This window comes from Rhododendron vialii, chromosome 5a (genome assembly GCF_030253575.1).
Source record: "Rhododendron vialii isolate Sample 1 chromosome 5a, ASM3025357v1".
Lineage (NCBI taxonomy): Eukaryota > Viridiplantae > Streptophyta > Magnoliopsida > Ericales > Ericaceae > Rhododendron > Rhododendron vialii.
In genome coordinates this window covers 8,596,017-8,621,122 of record NC_080561.1, presented here as the reverse complement: position 1 = coordinate 8,621,122, position 25,106 = coordinate 8,596,017, and the positions used below count along the sequence as shown (strand labels likewise).

At 38.3% G+C, this 25,106-nt stretch overlaps 2 protein-coding genes, 1 long non-coding RNA gene, 1 other non-coding gene and 1 pseudogene across 5 annotated transcripts; 4 read left to right on the top strand and 1 right to left on the bottom strand.

Annotated features, from left to right (window-relative positions):
- The first annotated feature begins 218 nt into the window (after positions 1–218).
- Positions 219–1,407, top strand: LOC131327523 (putative F-box protein At5g60060; annotated as a pseudogene).
- Positions 1,408–1,420: 13 nt separating this feature from the next.
- LOC131325200 (uncharacterized) lies at positions 1,421–7,505 on the top strand. Its single transcript, XR_009199610.1, has 2 exons — positions 1,421–1,595; positions 6,858–7,505. It is a non-coding gene; the product is annotated as an uncharacterized LOC131325200 (long non-coding RNA).
- Positions 7,506–8,842: 1,337 nt separating this feature from the next.
- LOC131325192 (probable pinoresinol-lariciresinol reductase 3) lies at positions 8,843–12,752 on the top strand. Its single transcript, XM_058357306.1, has 5 exons — positions 8,843–9,059; positions 9,766–9,900; positions 10,604–10,841; positions 10,966–11,169; positions 12,068–12,752. Exons 1-5 carry the CDS (start codon positions 8,877–8,879, stop codon positions 12,232–12,234), a joined length of 927 nt encoding a protein of 308 aa, XP_058213289.1. The 5' UTR covers positions 8,843–8,876; the 3' UTR covers positions 12,235–12,752.
- LOC131328133 (small nucleolar RNA snoR100) lies at positions 11,260–11,367 on the top strand. The gene has a single exon (XR_009200413.1). It is a non-coding gene; the product is annotated as a small nucleolar RNA snoR100 (small nucleolar RNA).
- A 1,255-nt stretch (positions 12,753–14,007) lies between the features above and the next one.
- LOC131325193 (protein RER1A-like) lies at positions 14,008–19,008 on the bottom strand. Of its 2 annotated transcripts, none has more exons than XM_058357308.1 (4): positions 18,804–19,008; positions 16,885–17,263; positions 14,540–14,720; positions 14,008–14,347 (listed from the first exon to the last, which is right to left on the bottom strand). In XM_058357308.1, exons 2-4 carry the CDS (start codon positions 17,232–17,234, stop codon positions 14,294–14,296), a joined length of 585 nt encoding a protein of 194 aa, XP_058213291.1. In that variant the 5' UTR covers positions 17,235–17,263; positions 18,804–19,008; the 3' UTR covers positions 14,008–14,293. The 2 variants fall into 2 exon arrangements, with proteins under 2 accessions (XP_058213291.1, XP_058213290.1); XM_058357307.1 differs by having other exon boundaries at positions 16,885–17,255; positions 18,804–18,980.
- Positions 19,009–25,106: the final 6,098 nt, after the last annotated feature.

The following is a 25,106-nucleotide window of genomic DNA, read 5'->3' as shown; positions in this document are numbered from 1 at the left end:
ATCCTCTGACATGAGATACGTAATTTTGGAAGAAAAACACTCTCAAGTGCGTCTGCTTGTACGGTCTGATGCAAAAAATCCTTTCAATGTTATAGTATGTGACACAAATAATTTCCCAAGGTTTCCTTTTTGTGCCAACAGTACCGGGTATGCATGTCTTTTGTTCCTACGCTTTGTGTTTGTTTTGATTAAGTAGAAATTGGTTTGCTGAGTTAAAGAGTTAAGAGGACCTCCTTTTTTGTTTGTTTGTTAGGGTTTTGAGAAGTTGACGAAGAGAATGGAAGAGACGACACAGGAGCAGCAGCAATGGTCTCGACTCACGAGGGAAATCCTGATCACAATCGCCAAATGCCTCAACAAAACCGCCGCCGCCGCCGCTCGTGTGGACACGCTCCGCCTCCGCTCCGTCTGCAAGTCATGGCGCTCTTCGATCCCCACCTTCATGCAACAGCAGGAAACCCTCCACTTCCCTCTCAGCCTTCCCTTCCCCATCTCTCCCAACCCCAACCCCAACCACAACCTCAACCTCCGTGGCCGCTTCTCCCTTGCCCAAAGCACCATCTACTTCCTCCAACCTGCCCCGTCTTCTCCTTCTTCTTCGTCATCCAAATCCTCCTCCCTCCCGTGGTTGCTTAGGGTTGAAGAAAAGGATATGCCGAAAAGGGCAAATGGAAGCCTCTCAACCCCCTCTCCAAGGTCTCCACCGACAGCATCCCGAAATGGTTTCCCAAGTCGCTCAACTTGCTCGACTTGCGCTTCTCCCAAATCGGTGTAGCCTACAGCATCCGCTTCGTCCATGAGGATGCTCGTACTACGGGGAGCAACAAGGAAGACGAAGAAGATTGGACTACGATCAGGATCAAGACTCTGATGGAACAATCGAGCAGTTTGAGAGTGGATGCCACCCTGGCCGAAGAATTCAAGTCCACTCTCATATTGAGAGTGGCCGTGTCTTCGTCCCCCTGGAGTGGTGGTGATGATTACGCGGTCATGGCCATTCATAATCAGGGAAAACTAGGCTTCTACAAGCTCGGAGATGAAAAATGGATACCCATTTCTGATGAATCCAAGTAAAATGATGTTGTTCATCACAGGGGCCAGTTCTATGCTGTGGACTACCAAGGAGGGGCTGTGGTGATTGATTCTGATTTGAAGGCTAAGCAAATTGTGCCTCCGTTGCCTGGCCGTGGCTGTGGCCCCCGTGGTGGTCAGATTAAGTTTCTTGTGAAATCGGGTGATGATCATCTCTATTTGATTGATAAGTTTCCGGGCTCAAAGAGTGTTGTTCACTTGGAGGTATATAAGCTCAATGAAACCAACAAAAAATGGGAAAGGGTTAATCATGTGAATGATCAGGTGTTCTTTGTTGGTGATGATTGCTGTCTTTCAGTCTCCAAGGGAACTGCATTTATTTACTGCATTTATTTCCCTCTCACATGTTATAATTTTTATGGAGAGGAAGACTTCTGTGATGGTGTGCAGGACTTGGAGAATGGTAAATGTGGGCCGGTAGAATTGTTTCAGCCGGATCATATGCCCATGTTTACGCTCCCAACTTGGCTTAAGTCGAAACCCCCTGCTTCAAAGAAATGATTGTAAGTCTCTCTCTATATTTTGCTTATTGCAGGTGAATTGTTTTTTTTTTTTTGAAGTGTTATTGTGCAAATTCATTCTATTATTCATATTGTCTCATGGAACTAATATCTTCATCTATTCTACATGAGTAAAACTTTGTGCAGCTAGCGCATGATTTATCTTTTGAATATACATTTATGTTCTTTCCGTATATAAGTTGTTCATTACCTATAGAAGGATACACTGAAGTGGGAGACACAACCCATAGGGTCACACAAAGACAGACCAAAATACAATAATCTCTTTATTGAGAGACAACACAAGAAACTCCTAGTCTACAAACTTGCCCTAAAAATTCCTCTCACAGCCCGAGATGCTAGGCCAAACTTGCCTAAACCAATATGCATACTCGGTAGTTCCTGGAGTTCCCTCCTGCATCTAAGCTTGGATTCATATGTCAAGGTCAAGCTGAACTGATTGGTCCATATGGTATTGGGTTATAGCCTTGCTAGGGGATGGGCATTTTTTGCGCAATCATAGACGTAGATCCTTTGGAAGTTGTGTTTGGTATCTGTTTGGAAAGCTGTCTATGGGCTGATTTTTGTTTGCTAGATTATTACATTGTTGAACTTGGCTTTGTATCTCTGATCTTCTTGTTTGAGTCTTCGTCCCATTTCTAATTTTCCCGTCTTATTTCTTATGTATTACCTTCGTTCTGGTGAGCATTACTGTTAGTTTCATGATGGTTTCGATTATGATGATTGTGTTTTAGTGCGACAATGGATTTGTCACATGTAATCAAGCAAACCTTACTCGACTATTGTCAATCATGAAATAGATTAAAACTCTAATGGACAGAACATGGAGGATGCCAGTGTGTAATTTTTTTAAAATGAGAAATTTTAAGTGGGTGGTTTTTCAACCGGAGTTCATCATTCTTTTGGTTGTGGCTTTCAGTCGTTGCACTTGTGTTGGATCCTTAAAGTTACTTCTTAACTCATATACATTCAGCTTATTGGATTTCTTGGTCAAAATAAAAGCCATCCAGGAAACATTATCGCTCATAATCCATCTGAGTTTTGATCTGTACAAGTGGTGTTGATATCCTGTAAGCCTTCAGTAGTAATCCAAAAATGAGAATCTAGGGGCCTAAATAAAACAAATGAAACTTGCTTCATGCATAGAAAAAAGACCAAACATAGTAATAATACAGAGCTGCTATCATTATCAAGAATTTTTTTATTATCTTAGTTTCTATTCATGGACTTTGCTTGTAGAAGGCTGTGGGTGAAAAGTTATTAGTTCTTTACGCAGTCTTTCATTTGTTTATGGAGATGTAGTCTGTGCGAATTCTTCCATTTTCAGAGCCATCTTCTGCCTGACTTTAATATGTGTAGTTACAAATTGAGAGGGTCCCTTGCTTCATTGAAGCACTTGTTTGTTCTTTATTTATGTAACTTAAGTAAAGCCATACAGTTTCTCTTCACTAGATCTCTCCCCCATCTTTTACGTTATGACTGAATCCCATATTCTCATTTGACATTCAATGCAAAACTTTGGGAACACAGAGAAGTCTCTCCACTTTCTCAAGTATGAAAGAATGGAAATTCTCCATCTATACGTTAACTCCTTTAGAACTTGGCAGTGTTAATCCTGGGATTTGATGCAAAGCTATGCATGAGTCTATCTTCCTATTCCTCTTCATCGCAGTTATATTGTGTTCCCAGCTTCCCATATTTGTTAAAAAGCAAAGGTCTTGGACTGTGGATGACACTATTGGGCTGATTTTCTTTGCTAGATGATTACATTCAAACTTAGCTCTGTTTAGCTGATCTTCCGTGTCAATCTTCTTCTATGTCTTATGCATATTTTTGTTCTGGTGAGTGTTACTGTTAATTTTGTAGTTGGTTTTGATTATGATGATTAGGTTGTAGTGCAACAGTGCATTTGTCAGCTGTCACATGTAATCAAGCAAAACTTACTCGACTATTGTCGGTCATGAAATAAATGAAAACTTTAATGGTCAGATGCAGGATGCCAATGTGTAGTTTTTGCCAAAAAAGAATTTTTCAAAAAATTCCCCCTACTTCCAACATTTCTGTCTCTATCTCTCTCCACTTATTACCCCTACTATTTTTCAAAAAAAAATTCAAACACCAATCCAAACAAAGCATTGTGTTTGTTTTTCAACTGGGGTTCAACCTTTTTTTCTTGGTTCTGGCTTTTTGGTTCATGGCAATTTTGTTGGATCCTTAAAATTACATACATTCAGTATGTAGATAATTCTTAGGTCAGGTTTCATGGTCAAAGGCCGGGAAACATTATGTGAAGGCATATTAAAAGTACTCGTGATACCCGAAAGTTAGGCCAAACTTGCCCTAAACAATAATGTCAAGGCATATTAAAAGCTTCGGTCAATTAGCATATACTCTGGCAGTGCTTGTAGTTCCCCCTTCTGATCTTTGTTCGGAACTTCGGATTTCATATTTGGAGGTCAAGATGAATTGATTGATCCACATGGTTTGGAGTTATGGCCTTACGAGGATGGACATTTTTATCCCATTTATAGACACAGATCTTTTGGAAGTCGTGTTGGGTATCTTGGGTGAAAATTTATTAGTTCTTTGCATGCCTTTCATTCTTTTGTGGATGTTCGATCCATCAGAGCCTGATTTTCTTTTTCTATGTATTTACATACTGAGATGGTTCCTTGCTTCGTTGATACACTTGTCTGTTCCTTATATGTGCAACGTAAGTAAAGCCATCAGGGTTCTCTTTAATAAATATCTCCTCCAAATACAACTTATATTCCCCTATTCCGAGTTTTCATTCGATGCTAAAAGTTGGATGCATGGAGGAGAAGTCAAGACTGTCTTCAATCCATTTTTATCCTTTGAGTTTGTTCTCCAACGTCTATTTTGTAACCTATTCTTCCAATGATTTTCTTTCTTGTTTTTTTATTTAGGGTTATGGTTTTTTATAATTACATAAAAGAGCAAGATGGTCCTTGATAATCAAATGAAGTTTTATGAGCTACGTCACTGCATGCCAATTGTCAACTATGAAAGAAATGTAAATTGTCCACCTTTAAAGTAACTACTTTAGGACTTGGGATTGTTAGATCCTGGAATAGATGCAAAGCTATGCAACAATCTATCTTCCTCTTTCATCGTAATTGTATTATGTTCCCAACTTCCCATGCTTGTTAAATCGCAAATGGTTCAGACCTGGATGGTGGCTCACAATGGTCTCTGCTAATTGGACTGATTTTCTGTTTGCTAGATGATTACCTTGTCAAACTTGGCTTTGTATATATCTGATCTTCTTGTGTTGGTCTTCATCCCAATTCTTATTTTCCGATCGTATTTCTTATGCATTACCTTTCTCTATCGAGCATTACTATTCATTTTATATTGGTCTCGATTGCGCGGACCTCGACTAATCCCAAGGTCTATGTACATCCCGGTCTCACCACACACACAGACTGGGCAAAGCTAATACCCCATGAGAACCATGAGATCTTGTCCAGGTGGCCCCAAGAGGTTAAGAAGAGTTTAACCTGAGGCCTCCTCTTCTGTTGGAGGAATCCTTGCCAACTTATCTACCCCTTGGTCTCGATTATAATGATAATGTTTTAGTGCAACAATGCATTTGGTAGCTGCGCGTGTAATCAAGCAAACCTTACTCGATTATTTTCAATCATGAAATAAATAAAAAACTCCAATGGACAGAACATCGAGGACGCCGTTGTGTAGGTTTCTTAAAATGAGAACCTTATGTGTCTGGTTTTTCAATTGGAGTTCAACTTTCTTTTGGTTGTGGCTTTTGGGTCATTGACTCATCACACTTGTGTTGGATCCTTATAGTTTATTATTATCTCAAATACATTCAGCTTTTTTTAGATACTTGTATCGGATTTCTTGGTCAAAAGAAAAGTCATCGAGGAAATAATATGGCTCGTAATCCGTACGAGTTTTGATTTTCATAATTGTTGTTGATATTATGTAAGGCTTCTGTAGTAATCCAAAAAGGAGAATCTAGGGGCTTAAGTAAAGATAAATGAAACTTGCTTCATGCATAGAAATCAAAGACAGAATGTAGAAAGTAATTTACAGAGCTGCTATCAATATCGGGATTTATTATACAAGTTTCTATTAATGGACTTTGCTTGTACTCCCTCCGTTCCACATTGGTTGTCCACTATTCCATTTTGTGACCGTTCCAAAACGTTAGTCCTTTTTGAATAGTCAAAGAAAAACTTGTCTAGGTTTTTCAAAATTGACCCTCATAATTGAAGAGCAACTGTGCAAGTAGTTTTTAAAGTTGTAACATATGGGCAATATTGGAAATCACATTTAGTTTTTTAGGAAGACATGCGTTAATTACATGTCCCCTTTAACGGTTAGAGATCCCGTAAAGGACCAGCAAAATGAAACGGATGGAGTATAAATTTGGAATCTCTGCTTGTCCATGCTAATGATTGTAGAGTAAGTACTTGCGAAATGCTACAACTTGTAGCATGGGTAATTGTTGACTGTGCGGCTTCGTGTGTGTGCAAAATCGGGCAAATTGTGGAATTTGCTATCTTTGGCACATGAAGTAACTTGTAGGAAGAAGCTTCTATGCTTCACTATTGCTTATGGGTAACGTTAGTATTTAGTTTACCATGCAGCGCAAAAAGTTAAACTAGTCATGTGGTGTTAAATATTCTGAGAGGATATTTAGTTCCACTGTTTTATTTCTATTAGTGATCCATCTTTCAATTTGCTTGATCATTACAGGTGAGCTGAAAACAGGAGTTCTTCCCATCTTACCAGAAAGTAAAGTATCTATCTACAACATTTAATTTGAGAAATTGTGGGCAATTTTAGCCTTTCTTGTCTATGGTACTCGTTGCATGGTCATTGCAGGTACACCGCAAAGAAGTGTGTTTTTTGGGAGCTGTGGAGAAGATGGGAGCGACTCCAACATGTTATCAAAGAAAGTGTGGGCGATCTAGCTGGTACTATAGTCCGTTAACATCTTTTTGAGTTGATAGTAGTTTCGTTTTAGCTAGTATGGTCTGGGTACTGTTTCTAAAAACTAGTGCTACTGATGAACTTTTGTATTGCAGTCACTATATGCTCGGCTGTTTTTCATTTGAGCAAGTACGTGTGCTTCACATGGTAGTCACCTCTCACGTACATGATAGAATTAGTTCTCTGTTTTTTCTTTACTTAGGGATATTTTCTTCTTCAGTTTCTCTCTATATTTTCTCTTCGTACTCGTTTTCTCTTCTCCAGATTTCCAGGCATCTGCTTGTCTTTGTATTTTTTTCTCCCCTTTAGAAGGATACTTCTTGTATGGGAGAAGGAGGTTGTGGAAAGCTGTAACCGAGAGCAAATGAAGCGAATATGAAGTAGCGTGTGGTCTCTTCGTCTGTGGGAAAAATTAAAAACTTCACTTGGAGAGCTGTTCATGATATAGTGCCATCTATGGAAGTGCTGTACAAGAGGAAAATTTTGCGCTAGTGCGTTACATCCGGTGTACCAAAAGGAAGGGGAATCTACCATCCATCTTTTAGCCGGTGAGCTCAGATGGTGTGGTATGCTTCCCCGTTGGATTGATATGAGGACGGTGGCAGGAGATATGATGGCGGAATAATGGTGGGCTTGTCTTATCGAAAGATGGAGAGGCAAAGCTTACTCTTGAAAAATTTCGGCAGCGGTTATGTAGACTCTACAAGATGAATGATTCTTATTGCTACAAGTAGTACGGTAGGACCCAAAATGGACGTGTCGGAAAACACAAAATTTCTTCGACAGCGGACCGAATTTAAACTCATTAAAATCAAATATATCTCCCATGTAAGCTCAAAAAAGATTAAACCCCGTTTACTTTGATTTTAAATCAAATGTTACAACATTACTGCCGAATGGTCCTTCAGATCATTTCACCTTGTGCTTAGAGCAAAAATTTTGTGAATTGGGTACTCTTTTAAAGCTTTGAGACCATGCCGGCAGCTCTTCGCTTGCGGGCGTCTCGGGTCTTTATATATGTGTTTGCCAAAACTAAGATCTTATGTAAGCATTAAAAAAAAAAAAAGAGCCAAATTTACGTTGATTTGGACTCCAATGGTTACCCAGAGGCACAGAAATTTTCAGAACAACAGAGATCAAACTCCAAAACCTTATGCATTGAGTACTACTCTAAAACTGTAAGGAAAGCCAACATCGAGGCGTCTTGGGACTTTTGTGTTTGTCAAAAATAGTAAACACCACTTAAATACAACCCCTAAACAAACTCATCCAAAAAAATAATAATAATTGAGGCCCATGTACTTTGATTCGAAATATATTAAAATTCACTTAAAGTCCAACCTTCAATATCAACTCTATCAACAAATCTAATTTTATGAGAAATGCTAGATGCAAAGAAAATATCTTTAAAATGTACATGAATTGCTCAAAGGTGCAAAGAAAAATGGGCAAAGAAAATACCCTTAAAGTGTACATGAACGGCTGTGATTTTCTTTGCACCTAGCACTCCTATTTTATAGGTGAATTCCTGAACTTACGCGGATAACCACAATATATGTCAACTTGGATTGTAGTCCATATTGTTTGAATAGTTAATATAGTCGTGGAACCTAATTTTATTTTTTCCATTAATTCTTCATTCAATTGTCGGGAATATTACGAGAAATGTCCAAAATGAAGTAAATACAGAAAAACTAAAGTTTCTTTTTTAACCAAGAGATATTTTCAAGTGGAAAAAATTACTAAAATTAAGTGTCCAAAATTTTTTTTTTTGAGCAAACACTCAGAAAATTATAGTAAGTTGATCTTCCACTGCCTAAAGGATCCGGTTGATCGATATTTGTAACATTCCTACCAATGAGGGGTTGGTTCAGCAAAGAAAACTTGAATTTGGTGAATAAAATCCAGATTTCATTTTCCATAGCTTTTTATTGAAACTAATATACTCTTAACATTATATGAAACTTTACTTTCAATCCCGACCGAGGTGACGGAATATAGTCTTTTCTTCGAGTTTAAGTTCTGTCCGACTTAGGTGGAAATCATGGGTTTTTTGCCACCGTCCATTATGGACCTTACCAAGTGTTTAATGCAGTAATATAAACCGTTTATCTTGTACGACTCGTAAAATAACATGTTCACGCACAAAAATCAACTTGATCGGACGAATCCCACGTATCCCACGACCAAGCCAGATTTCACACAACTGCACTTGGCCACCTACGGTAGTTGACTCCCGCTCCACAGAGAGAGAGAGAGAGAGAGAGAGAGAGAGAGAGAGTAATGGAGAAGAAGAGCAGGATACTGATAGTTGGAGCGACTGGAAATCTGGGTTTCGAAATAGCCAAAGCCAGCCTCCAAGCTTCTCATCCCACGTATGCCCTGGTCAGGGACTCCGCCTTCTGCGATCCCCTGAAATCCCTCAAGCTTCAATCCCTCTCCGATTCCGGCGCCACTCTTCTCAAGGTTCCTCTCTCTCTCTCTCTCTCTCTCTCTCTCTCTCTCTCTCTCTCTCTAATTATGCACTAGACGCTCAGGATCGCGTGCGCAAATCGTATGTTTCAATAATGTAAAAGAGAACCAACTAGGACTATCTCACTTAGTGATAACTTTTGCATCTCACTAGGAGAGGTCGGGGTTCGAATCTCCCCACCTCCGTTTGGACGTTCTTTCTAGGAGGGCTTTTCCTTTTCTTTTCTTTTTTTTTCTGTGTTTTTTTAATGAGTTTATTTCTTGTATTGGTTGAGTTGTTGGGCTTAATTAATTGATATAGTGTTCTGGGTTTATACTTTATAATTCGTACATAATGTAAATGATCCCGGATATCGATTGATCAAAAAAATTACTATGTAAAAGAGGAAAAGTGAAAAATCTTCGATTGAGATTTATCCATAATGAAACCTGAGATGTGCATGTAGAAAAAGGGAGAAGAAAAATAGGGTGACATTTTTTTCCCTCTCCTTGGCAGTTTCTTTGGGTAGTTGTGGGTGTCCAGTTTTGGGCCTTGGGCCCGCAACAATAATCAAAATCGTTCATTTTGTAGACCTTGCCGAGTATGTCATCCATGCAAAGAATTAGCCAAGGAAAAAATGGGTAATTTTAAGTTTCAAATTATTTTTGGTCTATCTCATTTTTCTTGTAGCCTCAAGGGATTGATTTTTGTGAATTTTAGGGTTCGCTGCAAGATGAGACGAGCCTCATTGAAGCAATCAAGCAAGTGGAAGTCGTGATTTGTGCTGTTTCGTCTAAACAAGTCCTCGATCAGAAGCTCCTCGTTGCGGCTATCAAACAAGCTGGGTGTATCAAGGTCATCATTCCCCTTGTTTGGTCATTTTGTTAACACGTTCATTACGATCTTAGCTATTTGTGTATACCTGTCCATTTGACATACTTTTTCTGCTAAAAGTTCTTTGTACTATCTGATTAATTTTGTTGCGGTCGTCTTGAACCTGAATTTTGATTATTACCTGCATGACCTCTACCCCAAGGGGTTGGCCTAATTGTCAAGGCTTGGGACTTATGTGTTTACTCTCTCCTAAAGTCTTGGGTTTGAAACCTTCCAAGTGCTATGAACTCTTTTGAGGCCAGTCCATACTAGGCTTTGCCTCGACTTCAATTGCACAACTTGTAGTACTAAAAAACCTACATAGTGGGAATAAAATCCTTAGTTTTATGCTTCCGTTTTCATGTTATTCTGATGATCACAGAAAATGACATTATGTTCTAAGTTTCTATGAATTGAGCATGACTCAAGTTAATAGGGTCCCAAATAAATACTGAATCGTTTCATAATCAGTCATGTTATAGAATATGCACTCTCTGAATGCACTTATGCATAGACCATACCATGGAGAGAATCTCCTTGGACATAGATTGGATTTTTTTGAACTCTTTCACATTTATAGTTTAGGGGAAATAAAAATGTTTATTGAATCACACAATGGAAGTTTGTATTGTGCACCAATGGTGTTTTTCTCAAGTGAGCTACCTACTAACTTGGATTAACACAGAGGCTCATTCCATCAGAGTTCGGATTAGATCCAAGTAAAGCACGGATATCTGGTCTGGACCACAACTTCTATGCTAGGAAAGCAGAAATTCGACATCTTGTAGAAGCTGAGGGCATTCCGCACACCTATATTTGCTGCAACTTCTTTACGAGCTACTTGCTTCCATCAATAGTGCAGCCAGGACTAAAGACCCCTCCGAGGGACAAATTCACGATATTTGGAGATGGCAATGTAAAAGGTCTTTTGATAAAAAGTACCTCTTTTATTTCTCAGTGGAACAATAAGGGGCAATAGTAGGAAATATAAGTAATTTTGATCTTTTTTCATATGTCACTCTTTTTTTTTTCTTTTTTTTTTGGTAGGTGTTTTTATGAAGGAGAGTGATGTTGCTGCCTTTACCATCAGTACAGTGGATGATCCACGGACATTGAATAAGGCGGTCCACTTGAGGCCCCAAGGAAATGTTTATTCGATGAATGAGCTGCTTGAGCTTTGGGAGAGCAAGATTGGGAAGAAGCTTGAGAAGATTTATGTGCCAGAGGAGGAGCTTCTCAAAAAAATTAAAGGTATTCCAGTCCTTTTGAGGCACATCTACCATTCACAAATTTTGCTTGCTATTTACCAGAAATAGGGATTGTGCATACCGATGCTCTGGACTATCAATGAAGCATGGTAATGTGCACATAAATTGAATTGGGTCTCTAGGCCTGCCCTCTCTGATGCCATTTAGCTTTGATTTGGGGGCGTGGTTTAGCAGCAAAACAGGTATAGGGGGGCCACTGATTCAGTGGTATTTTGAGAGCAACCACTTTGTGCATATTGCCAAAAGTTAGGTCTATCTCCAATCCTCCCCCGCCCATACCCCCAATGATCGGAGACTACATGGGTTCTGTTGTTGTATTTACCAAAAACAGAAGGGAGAGAGAAAAAAAAAAAAACTTGCAAGCTGACTTAGAGAATGCTACCTACTTATTGCTAAGTGAAAACTCCCCCGTTGCTTTGCACAACAATTACAAAAATGTTTTAAATTTCATGTCACGTGCAAGTTCACATGATAAAGTAATTTCGCCGAAATCACAGACATCAGGACAAAAGTAGGAAGAAGTCATCTTTATGATTCTGTATGATTTTGTGAAGGGATTATCTACGACTTTTGGGAATGTCATCACATTTAACCTGAAATTGAACATCCTGTTGATACTTGGTGAGGGTTCGTTTGCAATCTTTGGATGGCATCCGTGTTTGGTTGCCGTTCAAAAAAAGTTTTAAATATAAGCCGTTCAAGAAAAAAAAACAGGGTTTGGCTTTCTTAGTGACTTCATGGCAACGAGCTGCTGTACTCGCACAAGTATTGTTAAACTCTAGTTCTTTTACTTCTTTTTTTTCTGTTTTAACTTACTATTTTCTGCTACTATTTTCGTGCTTTGAGGTTTGTATTAACACTTCTTCGCTCGTTTATTTCAGAGACTCCATATCCAGACAACATGAACATGATTTTCATATACGGTGTGTTTGTAAAAGGAGATCAGACATATTTTGATATCGAGTCACCAGACGGTGTGGATGGGACAAAGCTGTATCCGCGTCTCAAATACACTACAATTAGCCAGTACTTAGACACACTTGTGTGAGGGTTCTCCCTTACCAATGAATTTAGGGATTACACATTCATGTCAGATTCAGATCCTAACCGGTCCATTGACAGACAGCCAGAGGAACAAGTTCTGGAGAATGTCAAAGGTCAGTTGGGGCATTGTTATTGAAGTCTGCGAGTTAAGTAAAGACCCCTACGGCCTTGGCAGAAAATCTTCCCAATCCTACTTCTCGTCTTGTGAATTGAGATGTACGGATGCTGTAAAAGATATCAGAAGTACCATTTCTTTTTCTTTTTCTTTTCCTGTTTTTGCAGAGGAATAAAAATGAAATATTGATCGGCCACTCTGCTTTTGTCAAGGGAGGTCACGCAGAATTTGAGATTGAACTGTTATTTGGTTTGGAGGCATTGGGGCTCAAAAACACTGATGCCAAGTATGTCACTGTTGATGTACCTTAATCAGGTTTTCTGAGGATGAAACTTGGTGGTAGTTTCTCTGTTGTGATCTGGATTTTTTTTGTCAATCTCAATAAGAGAGATCATATTGATAGAATATATGAATGTTAGTGGTCTGAATTTTTTTTTGTCAATCAATAGGAGAGATAAAATATATATTATATGAATTATAAAATACAAATCACGAGATACTAACAGGGCTGGCTCAACTCCAAGGCCCAAGAGGCTTGGGCCTTGGGCATCTAAAAAATGCTAAATTTTAAGGACACTCTACTAATTTTTCTATTTGGGTTTGAGTAGAAGTCTTTTTTAGCCCAATAAAAGGAAAAAATGGCCCATTTCAAGTTAAAATAAAGGCCCACACGGCTCCAATGAAAGAAGGGTCCAAAAAAAACTCGGTGGCACTTTTGTAAATAGGAGATCTAGATGGTCTATTTAATTTTCGAAACAAATAAAACCATCTGAGTCTCACGTTTTTGCCCAAATCGAAAAAAAAATAATTTGAACGAAGAATGAAGAAGGATTTTCTAAGAAGGGCCTTGAAATTGAACGAAACTAAGAAGGGTTTTCTTCTCTTTTCCTAAATCGGCTCACCATCACCGCACTCGGCACCACGGGCCACGCCACTAGTGCACCAGCAGCACCACCAGTAGTCCAGTGCATGTTCACCATTGGAAGAACAAGTATTGTCTTGGTATTTTGAGAGATGAGGTCATTGGTCCTAGAAACAACCACCAGCTAAATTGTATAACTGATTAACTGTGCAGGTCTCTCTTCATTTTTAATTTTTTAAGCTTCCGAGGTGGTTTTTTTTTTTTTTGATTGGAGCTTCCAAATTTTTTTTTTCTCCAAGGGCACACTTTTTTTTATTAGACATTAGACACTAAAAATCCTTGAGCCGGCCCTAGACACTAACTAAGCCCAACAACTCAACTAATACAAGAAATAACCCATCATTGGGAAGAAACAAAGAAAGGAAGAGCCCCTGTTGTGCAAATGCTTTTGGAAAAAGGAGGGTAAACCCATTGTCAAGCCATTCTTGCCTGATCAAGGTTGTCTTGCCTGATCAATGTTTTGAATCCGTACCGTTCTAGCCGGTATTGACCGTATCCCGTACCCTACATTTCCAATTTTGTTTCAGCTCAAACGCCGGTATTGACCGTATCCCGTAGCCTACATTTCCAATTTTGTTTCAGCTCAAACGCCGGTTGGTAAGATACCGGTCGTACCAGTCAATACTGTCTAGTATTGGCAAGAAAATAATCGACAATGGCAGAAAATACCAACGGGTGATGAACTAGCAACCAAAGGCAAGGAAATCACCAAGATTCCAAACTACCCAGGGAACATGATCTCACTGGAAAAGGGAAGCCAGAACTTCAACACGTTTTCGCATTCTCGCTACATAAAACTTGCATAGACTACCAAAAAACAATAAGTGGCAAATATCTAAACAGAATTGAATCGTGATAGCATGTGTATATGCAAGTTTTACTTCAGCAACTACATGTTCATAACTCCATTGTTTGAAACCCATTATACTAAATGCCCAAAATTAATAGTAAATATACAACAACGAATATTTCTGAAAGTCTGCTTTTTCCCCAGTTATCTTCTGGCCTTTAGATCCAGCAACGCTTTTAGTCCGCACGGGAGCCACTGCTACTTGCAGAACTTTTCTTGCCACCGTATTTCTGTAAACAAAGCGAAAAAAGAGAAAACAAACAATGAGAATTTGAAACGGAAAAATTAAACAGAGAAACCAACAATATCTTCAAGCAGGATGATTTGCTACAATTGCAGTCTGAAAGCAAAAAAATGCGGACAATAGTACTACCACAATATTTTGATGGGAAAATAAGCATTTCAAAAAACTTGAAGCTCACCTGCTTTCCAATATTCAATGGGACATATTTGTATTTGATCATGTGCATGATTTGGCGCTTCATTGTGAGGACAAATAGAACCACCCAATAGCACAGTAATATAGGCCAGAAGACAGGGACATCAAACATTGAAAAGAAGGTCATGAGAAATGCGACGCAGAAAGCCTTCGTGATAGCATACCTGGAAGCATGAAAAGAAAACAAGAAAATATCCTAATTACCTCCATGTTTGCATATTCAGAAATAACTTAGGTGCCTCGAGTAGTCAGAAACATCCAGATGACATTTATTCACACCACATGAACAAGTTCACATTATAGATCAAAAAACAAAAAACAAAAAACAAGCCCACATTCCTCACATGGAAAAAGAATAGAAAAGAAAAGCCAAGAAGAGGAGTAAACAAAACCAAATGCTTGAAGCTAATGAAGGGGGGCCCAGAGAGAAATCAGCTAGCAGCCCGCCGAGTTAATGAATATAAAGGTTTTCAGAAACAAATCAATAGCAAAGAACAAAGCATCAACCACCCAACGACGGTTAAAGCCAGTAAAGACAACCAGAGAGGAAAGCAAACACCATGAAACATGCATTTCAAACAAAATATAATTACCAAATAGTCTGCACATAAAATGTAAAGTCGACAAGGAGACATGCAATATGCTAATAGAAGGTGGCACAGAAGCAAAAATTCAAGGCACACGAAAGGAGTTAACTGCGAAGGTATATCTGGATAAATCACATTTTCAATAGGATCTTGATAAGACATACATAGATTGGACCTATGTTACTTGGAACAGGGATCGTTCCGGTACGAGGAACGGGAACGCAGTACGCCACATGCTTAAATTGTGGTACACTAGGGGTAGACTTCTATAGATAACAAAACTAGAATTTGCTCTTCCAAGTGATAAACATCCAGTGCAACTAAACATTGTTTGTCAAATTATTCATACAAAACACATTTCTAGGAGTATAAAGACTGAACTTTTTACACTTTCTCCCACCGAAATTCCATTTTCTCTCTATTTTTACCATTATAAGTTGATATTTTGGGGAAAGCCAAGGGGATTGCTTTGGATCGCTAAATTTATCGTTCCAAAACGAACGGTAGGGTACCATGTTTTGAAACGTTCGTGCCAAAACGTAATTTGCTAGGGTAGTAGAGTTCCCTGGTAACATAGGATCGGACAATGAAGAAATATAAATGGGGCGAGAAAAAGAAACGGATTAACATGCATTGAAAGGAAAATAAGATGTCTCCTCGCATTTATAACGTATCACAAGAGGCAAGTCAGGTGACATTAAAACTTAAGAAGTACATGAAATAAAAACTGGACAATCAGATGGAAGAGATAAAGTTTGGACCCAGCTAAGGTAACTCATTAACTGCACGTAAAAGGTATGACATAAAATGGCACATGCCGTAACATCCTAGAAGCTAATGATGAGTTAACTGCACAGGCAACAAAGATGAAACAAAGTGTGCATTCTCCTGCTATTAGCTATAACAATTTACAATGGTAGGAGAATAAATCATATACATGAGCACAACAAAGTGAAACTAATTCAAAAACTCACTTTATGCATTAGTCATCGCTTTGGAAGCCTAAAAGTAAAACAATGGGCCCGATGCATTTGAAGAAAACTTGATGGCCGAACGAAGGTTGTGAGGAACTCTACCATGCACAAGAAAGACTAGAGTACATTGCCAGTCCTTTTACACATTTATTTTAAGTTAATATGCCGTTAGCACAAAATTATTCTTACGAGTCAATGTATTTTGATATTCTTCATATTTGCAGGATATTGGCTATGGATCGATCATAAAACTTATAAGATCAAGATATTTTTTCTTTTCCTGGAACTTTGTAAGAAGCCTTTGTTGGGCTTAAATATTCTTACTGAAACGAAGGTTAAAAACAAAATCATATTACAGGCCTAACTCAATAATTGTGGAAAAACACAACAGATTATATAAGCATAGTAATCTTTCTATTCAGCAGAGTTGAGCTTTAGATTGTTTGTTTCAATATACCATTGGACTGTAACTTGTAGCAAATACTAAGTGGCTGTGGATCTCTTCCCTTCAAATCCTAAAGGTCTTTTCGAGAGAAGGGGGGGTAGACCGGGAGAGGAAAATTTTGCGGACAGGTTAGCGTTGACAGCCCAAAAGAAAACTATTTCATCTCTAAGTAATAGGTTTCTTCCGTATGAGATAGCCCAAACTGAAGCTATTTCATCACATGATGAAATAGCAAAGAGTACACCCAAATTACAGTACCCTCGTCACATGATGTAAGAACATACCGAAATAAAAATGACAGGAACACAGAGTGTACAATTACCAGAACTTGAACTCAGGGAGACGGCGAATGAAAGGCTTAAACTCATCAGAACCTTTTGTCGGTAGCATCGGGCCATCAGAAGGCTCCATCTCAGGATCAACAAGAGGCGACAAAAACCCGATCAACAAATTCAATATGTAGATACCCAAGCCATAGGTAACAATATAGAATCCTTGAATGTAATAAACCCGCAGAGCATAAAGGCATGCTAAAACAAACGTTCCAACCCATCTATAGACTGCATGAGGTGTAGTTTTATCCAAATAGAACTGGAAAAGCTTCCACACATCATGCCTCCATTGATTCAAAGGCGCCGCCGCTGAGGCAGCATCAGCTCCAACACCCTCCATCAAAAAGTGAGCTTCACAGCCCTACAGATCTAATAGAAGGCTTCAATTAACTCAAAGCATTCAGCAATGAATAACCCCAAACCAGCTGATTAAAAAAAAAATTTGAATAACCCCAAACCGTAAATATGCAAAGTGAGTTTACACTCTCATTGATAACTAAGAAAGGTAGTGGAAGCAACATTCTGAGACATCACGACTTCTTAACTTAACAGAATTTCCTTACAAATGAAAGAATGTGAAACAAAGTACCCCTAAAAGAGCTTTGCTCTGGTTTTAATTGGGACCTCCGCAAAGTGGGCGGTGGGATTGGTCCCCAAGATTAGTCGACGTGCGCGTAAGCTGCCCAGACACCTGAGTTATCCAATAAAAGGGAAAAAAAAAAAGTACCCCCGAGACTTTAATTTTCTTCTTCAAAGCCCTACATATCTAGTAAAAGACTCAAATTAATTCAAACCATTCAGCAATGAATAAGCCCCAAACAAACACTCTATAACAAAGTGAGTTTCAACTCTGATTTATAGCTAAAAAAGACAGAGAAAGAACATTAGGGTTTCTTATCAAAATCCAAATTTCCTTCATCGACAAAAGAATGCAAAACAAAGCACCCAAAAAGCTTTATTTTCTTTACTGTCGCTATTTTTTTCTTCTGCTGCGTTTCTTGATTGCATACAGTGGACAAAAAGAAAACCCTAACCCTAATACTCAAAATACACCGAGTTCGGAAACAGATCGATTAACTTGGGTTATTCAGCAATGAATAACCCCAAACCGTAAATATGCAAAGTAAGTTTTACTCTCATTCGTAGCTAAGAAAGGCAGTGAAAGAAGTGAACTTGGTCATAATCCAGCACCTTCTGAAAGCAACATTCTGAAACATTACAATTTGTTGAGTTCTTAACAGAATTCAAATTTCCTTGTAGATGAAAGAATGCAAAACAAAGTACCACAAGAAACTGTCTTTTTCTTCTCAAAGCCCTATAGATCTGGTAAAAGGATCCAATTAACTCAAGGCATTCAGCAATGAATAAGCCCCTAACAAACACTCCATACAAAGCGAGTTCCAACTCTGATTTATAGCTATAAGAAAGATAGTGAAAGAAAATTGGCTTGGACACAATCTAGCACCTTCTGAAAGAGCAACATTCTCCAATACATTAGGGTTTCTCATCAAAATCCAAAATTCCTTCATAGGTAAAAGAATGCAAAACAAAGCACCCAAAAGCTTTCTTTTCTTTGCTGTCGATATTTTTGTCTTCCGCCGCATTTCTTGATTGCACACAGTGGACAAAAAGCAAACCCTAACCCCAATACCAAAAATGTCCCATGTTCGGAAACAGATCCATTATCCGAGGATCCTAAATCAGAAACCCTAATTCGTCACGGCGTAAAATTAAATCGGACGAAAAAACCAAATAATAACGAAATCAACGGCAGTATAGATTGGGATGTATTGTCGAGGTGCGCATGAGCTGACCGGATGCCTGATATAGATTGGGACGCCTGTGTGTGTGTGTGTGTGTGTGTGAAGTGATCGACGTTGAATTAGGGCTTAAGTGATTGAAGGCTTACCTCCAAAGACTAGTTCGAGCAGTGAGAGATCGTCGGTGGGAGGTAGTGTTGGAAGAGAGAGAGAGACGTCTGTTATGGTGAAAGAAATTTACGGGAGAGAGAAGATACGGGTTGAACAGTAGTTGAACCTAGGTGGTGAGTCGCCTCGAATCTTTTACCCTACATGGACTTTTCCTCCTTAGTAGGATCCGGATCCAGTTTGCCATTCATGGGCACTTTCGTGATCAAAATTGTTCGTGTCGTAGATCTCGTCAAGATTATTTATTACATCAAAAACCATGTTAATTGAATTTAACGAAGTGTAATTACGAAATGTATTTATGTTGAAGAAAACTCTTTATCATGTACTTCCTTCGTCTTTTTTTAAATGTCCTGCTCTATAACTCTAATTTATTAAAAAAATATTATCATTATACCTTTTACATCAATTTTTTCCTTCATTTTCTTTATTTACCCATCATCATTATACTTTTACTCACTAACTTTTCAAAATGAAATATACTTTTAGAGACAAAATAGACAATACACCAACTTTTACCCTATAATTTTATAAAATGGACACTTATGAAGGGACCATCTAAAATGGAGTACTAGACACTAAATAAGAGACGAAGGAAGTACTATTTTCGTGTTGTCAATCATATACCATACCGGCCATTATGTACCGTACCGGTAATGAAGCGGTACACATACGTAGACGTTCTGTACATTCCAAAATCCCAGTTTGTATTGGGATCTCGGCCTGTGCGGGCAAAAAATTGCTCTCACTAAAAAAAATAATTAAATTGTTCTCACTAAATAAATAAATAATTTAACAGAACTTAGAGTTTATGACATGTAAATCATCTTAATTTTTTATTAGGACTGACGTTAAGGTATATCAAGATGTTAGAATTTGTTTTACTTCTCTACGTTAAGTTTTTCGGTTATTCATGAATATATTTACAACATATAACTGTTAATATGAGAGCCAACTCATCTCAAATTTCCAATCTGATAACACGTTTTTGTGAGTTCGCGCTATCTTTTGGAATATTCGCTTTTGGTATTTATTTTCATCTTTTCTTAAATTTCTATTGATTTTATGTTTTATTTTTTAAATTAATCATTCGTCTCGACAAAAGAAGTTCAAAAAGTAGATTATGACCAAAAGTAAAACAAAAGTTTACTAAAGAAGAAAAATACTAAACAGATGGTATTTTTTTTTCTACAAAGTCGTGTATATGAATTTTTTTCAATTTCAGTTCATATTTTTATATTTTTTCGATTTCTCTCGACAAGCGATTAATTCCCAAATCTACACTGAAAAGATAAATAAATATTATGAAAATTTAATTTTAGTCAAAAAAAAATTGGAGAGAAAAAAAAATCTATATAATATATATAGACCGGTACCTGCCAGGAATAAGTAGTCCCACATCGGGACTTTGGGAGAAAATATGGTAATCAGTGACGATTCCAGGATTTTAAAAACATGGAGTCATTCATAAGCATAAATCCTCTTACCAATTATAAATAAAAAAATAACAATCAATTTTCTAGTTCGACAAAAAATACATCAAAAGCTCAACAAACATTTCATCTACAAGCATTTCATCTAAAAAATTAGTAAAAGATATCAAGTATGTACTAATAAACCTCTTTACAGTTAACAAAAAGAAAGAATTCAAGAGTTTCTTCCATTGCATTCGATGGGGTTTTGGCCAAGTGGCATCCCAACACCCATTAACATTATACATTTTTCATAGGGTTCATGTAACGCCCCAAATTTCGGAAACGTTAAGTAAATACTAAAAGACCAATTTCTCAAAAGATAAATCCGATTTACTACGTCAGACGGTCCAAAAATATACGTCACAATATTACAACCATATCGAATTTAATTTTAAAGTTTTTGAACAAGTCAAAATATTACACTTTCCAAATTTAAACGTTTAAGCTTTCAAAATCAAGGATCAATCATCTGGCAAAGCATCTAAGCGTACGGCAACCAGGTTTCCTCGCCTCCGTCCGTAGCGGGGTTGAAGTCGGATTGTTCGAACGGCACTTCCGTTCCGTCTTCGGTACCTGGCGTTCGAGTTACCAGGGCAACATAGTACCGTGAGCGATGATGCTCAATAGCCAAAACCCACCCGAACCCATAACTTACAAGCAACAAGTTATATAATAGGAATGCAATATCAAAAGAGAACAAATCCATTATTTCATTACTAATCTTTAACTCAAGTGAAATCTCGGATCTTAACCACAGATCTGTTCCTATCCATAACCTCTAGTACAAACATTAGTGTGGTCCGACTCCCCTTTTCCAGATCCGGATGAAAGATACCTAAGTTATGTACTCGGATAAAACTTCACCGGCAACGCTCAAGCGCCGTCTAGCCCGGGTTGTGACGCAAGCACAATGCCACCCTTATGTCCCGTCCCAGCATCCGAGAGCCGACCACCACCATGCCGTACCCAGGGTTTCGTAAACCAACAATTCACAAATTCACCACCAATCAATCTCCAATCAATACATCACCACGGGTTCCAATCCCGGAATCCAAATCTCAGCCTCTCATTTTTTTTTATCTTTTCCATTAATCCTACTTTCACGTCTCATAAGTTAAATCCGCACATCGCAACCAACCCCGGAAACCTATTTGTCCAATCTATCAGTACAGTAACATTTCACACAATCTAACATTTCTACGAACATACTAATAGGTTAACGATAATTAATTTTTGCGATAATAACAAATCAGGCAAGAAAATAAATACCTATTATCATGCTTTTCCGCTTGACGAATTTAGAGACTATGACAGCATGTGATAGAAGTAACATTCCTCTTGCATTAACGATAATACACTTGGCAACCTTCCTCTTAAAATTGTACCATGTAAAAACAATGATTCTTATTTCCTTTAACCAAAATTCCAAGTCATGCATCAACAGAACAAATTTCACTATAAACTATCACGTATATTTAATTTTCTAATTTCATTAATCAAGCCCAAGCATGCTTTATATTTAATTCTTAATTGCATTGATCAAACCCGAGTCATGCTTTTCTAAATCAAACCCAACGGTGACAAGCAACATTTTTTTAAAACAAAACAAACACAGTGGTGTTCGAATAAGGTGGGTTTTTGTCCGGACCCGTCCGGCAACGTCGTGTTCGAATATAATCATACCGAAACATAAAAGTCATTACGGACACGATATATACGTAGGGAGGTGAGTTTCGGACTACCTCTCGTCTTGCGAAACGGTTTTTTTTTTTCTTTCTTTCGAAGAGGTTTCGGTGGCGAGTCGGAGTGGCGGCGGAGCTCGGTAGTGGTGATGGTGCTACGGCTGTAGTGGTGATGGTGCTACGGCTGTGGAGGTGCTCCGGAGGTGGCTACGGTGGTAATGATGAGTGGAGGACGAGGAGAAGGTGGTGGCCGAAGGAGTTCGGGTGGTGGTGCTACAGCAGGTGGCCGAGTGATGATGGGGAAAACAGTGGTGACCTCTTCTCTCTCTCTGCCGATTCAGAAAGGGAGTGGGAAAAAGGGGCTTAATAAGAAATTAGGTAAGTGAAGACTAAGAGTTAAAGAAAAGTAATTGGGTTGCCATTTGTTAGATATAGGTTAATATGAGGAAACGGTTAATAAAAAGAAATTCAATTCATATACCTCATGGTCATTAGGAAGATGTGAGTTAAGGTATTTGTTTGATGGGTAAAAGAAAGGGTTTAAAAGGTCTGTCAATCTTTGATTGGCTAGGAAGAAAATGTAGACAAAAATGGAGGAACATTATACGATGGGGAGGAGACAGTGGGTTCATTGGCCTGGCATACAAGGCAACGAATGGCTGGAAACAATTTTGGGTTGGTTTTAAAAAAATAATTTAGTGCAACGCATGTCTATGCTAGGGAAAATTACTCGTCAGATACGTGCGCGTACACAACCGATTACGGAATAAAATTTCATATGATGGCATAGATAATTTTTTTTTTCGAGCAAAATAATTATTTTTGTTTTGATAATTATTATTATTTAAAAAAAATATATCGGGTCTTTACGGTTCATATACTTAGTGATGGATTTCACATAAATATGTAGTGTTTAGTGGTACTGGGGCATTACGTGGCGATGCCCCAAATAATTTTTTCATAGAGAGTGAGGTGGGTTTCAAGTGGAAAAATAATCTAATGTATTGTGGTCATCAAATTGTAATGCGGTGGTGTTTTAACTCTTAACTTTTACGGAGGAGAGTGTGGATTTCAAGTGGAAAAATAATCAAGTATAGCGTCATTAAGGGTCATCATTTAGCCCGAAGGCCCGCGACCCGTCCAAAGCCCGCCCGGCCCGAGCCCATAAAATGGGCGGGCTAGCCCGGCCTGTAGTTTGTAATGGGCGGGCTCGGGCCTATGAATTTTTTCTCGGCCCGCCCATAGCCCGGTCCGTGAGCCCATCAGGCAGCCTGCCCGTGGTACCCGCCCAAAAGCCCACCAACGGGCCCGCCTATTAGCCCAAAATCCCACAAAATCCTTTCTTTTTTCCCTTGGTTTAGTTTTGCCCAAGGAAATTTAAGCCCGCCCTGATTTTGGCCCGCTGGTCCGCCAATTGGACTAGCCCGTGGGCCGGGATTGGGCTTTAATTTATGATAGGTAGCCCGGCCCGCCAAAAAGAAAAAGTCCAGTCAACCTGGCCCGTGAGCGGGCTTGGACAGCGACTTGGCGGGCTGGGCCGGCTCGGCCCGGCCCGATGATGACCCTTAAGCGTCATCATCAAATTACAATGGGGTCATTTATTAGTTTGAAAAAAAAAAATCAATGTAATAATCTTAGTTTTTTTTTCATGCCATGGGGTCGCCCAACCCCGCTACTTAACCTGTGGCGTCGCCACCGATGGTAATATATATAGAAACCCAAGCAGTTACTGTATAACTTGAGGTTAATCTTTTGAATCATGTGATTAGACGAATAGTTAACAAATCAGCTGACTCGGGTCATTACAATTAACACAATAAATGACATTCAAACTCAACTCTTGCTTTGGATGACTGAGATTAGATCCCACAACACAAGTATTCTCCCCTCATCTCAATTCATGTGCTCTCTCCCTCTCCACCAATCGACACCTCTCTCTCTCCGGGGCGGCTACGCTACTCTCCCAAAAGGTTTGGTGTGTTCAAAAAATGCACTGAATTTTTTTATTAATAAGATAAAACAAAATACTTGACTGTTTAAGAATCTAAAACTTACTGCGCTAACAAAAAATGGAGTACTATTCTTCTTTCAAGTGAGTAACAAAGATTATCTTTTTTCCCTTATAATTTTTACTGCGAATACATTTAGATCTTCGCTCCGATCATATATTGTAAGCATGGGCGACTTTACTAGTATTTAAGGGGTTCAAGCGTACCCATTTGATTAAAAAATACACCACAATTTTATATTTTCTTAATTTAATTTGATTTTTCTTCTTATTGTTGCACTCGATCATTCGTGTATAGTCAGGTCCCGGTCCAGAAATCTTTTTAAAAAATAAACAGTTTATTTTAGATTTTCAAACTCAAAAATAATATAAATGAAAAATTATTTTTTAATTTTTTTTGCATCGTACTCCCTCCGTCCCGCAATATTTGGCATTTTTAGAAAATCCAACTTTTAAGAGAAAAAATTTGATGTACAATTAATGAGCAAACTTTCCAATGTTACCCATCTGTACTTTCACAACTTTTGTCATAAAAAAAATACTTTCACAACTATTTTTCAAATTGGGTGTCAGATGCCAAAAGTTTTGGCGCTGATTTGTGGCTCCCAAATTCAAAATTGATTTGTTTGTTTGAACTGATTGTTGTCTGGTGTGCAAAAGAAAAGAGTAAAGTGAAAAGTTCACCTAACTTTTCTATTGACTTTTCAAACTAGCCAAATATTATGAGACTAGTAAAAGCACAAAAGTGCCAAACTTTGCGGGACGGAGGGAGTATAAAAGATCTCAATGAGATGTTTCAAACAAGATCCATATTGCATATTTTTAAATTTGAATAAGTCCATAATTTTTGAGCTTGAAATTACCTTCTTAAAAAATAAGGGTTTTTTTTCCTGTTTTGGAACGGGGCCTCAATGCAAGTAAAATCTATTTTAAATCTGTGAGTAATAGTAATATGACAAAAAAAACACAATCAATCAGGCTCCAATTTATTTTTAATCAAATAAAAATTTATATTTAAGATAGAATTTTGTATTGCAAAAATTTTATGCACGATTATGTCATCATCAGTGAGGATTTGCTAACAGAACCTCCTAGAAGTCCCTCCGAACCTCCTAGAAT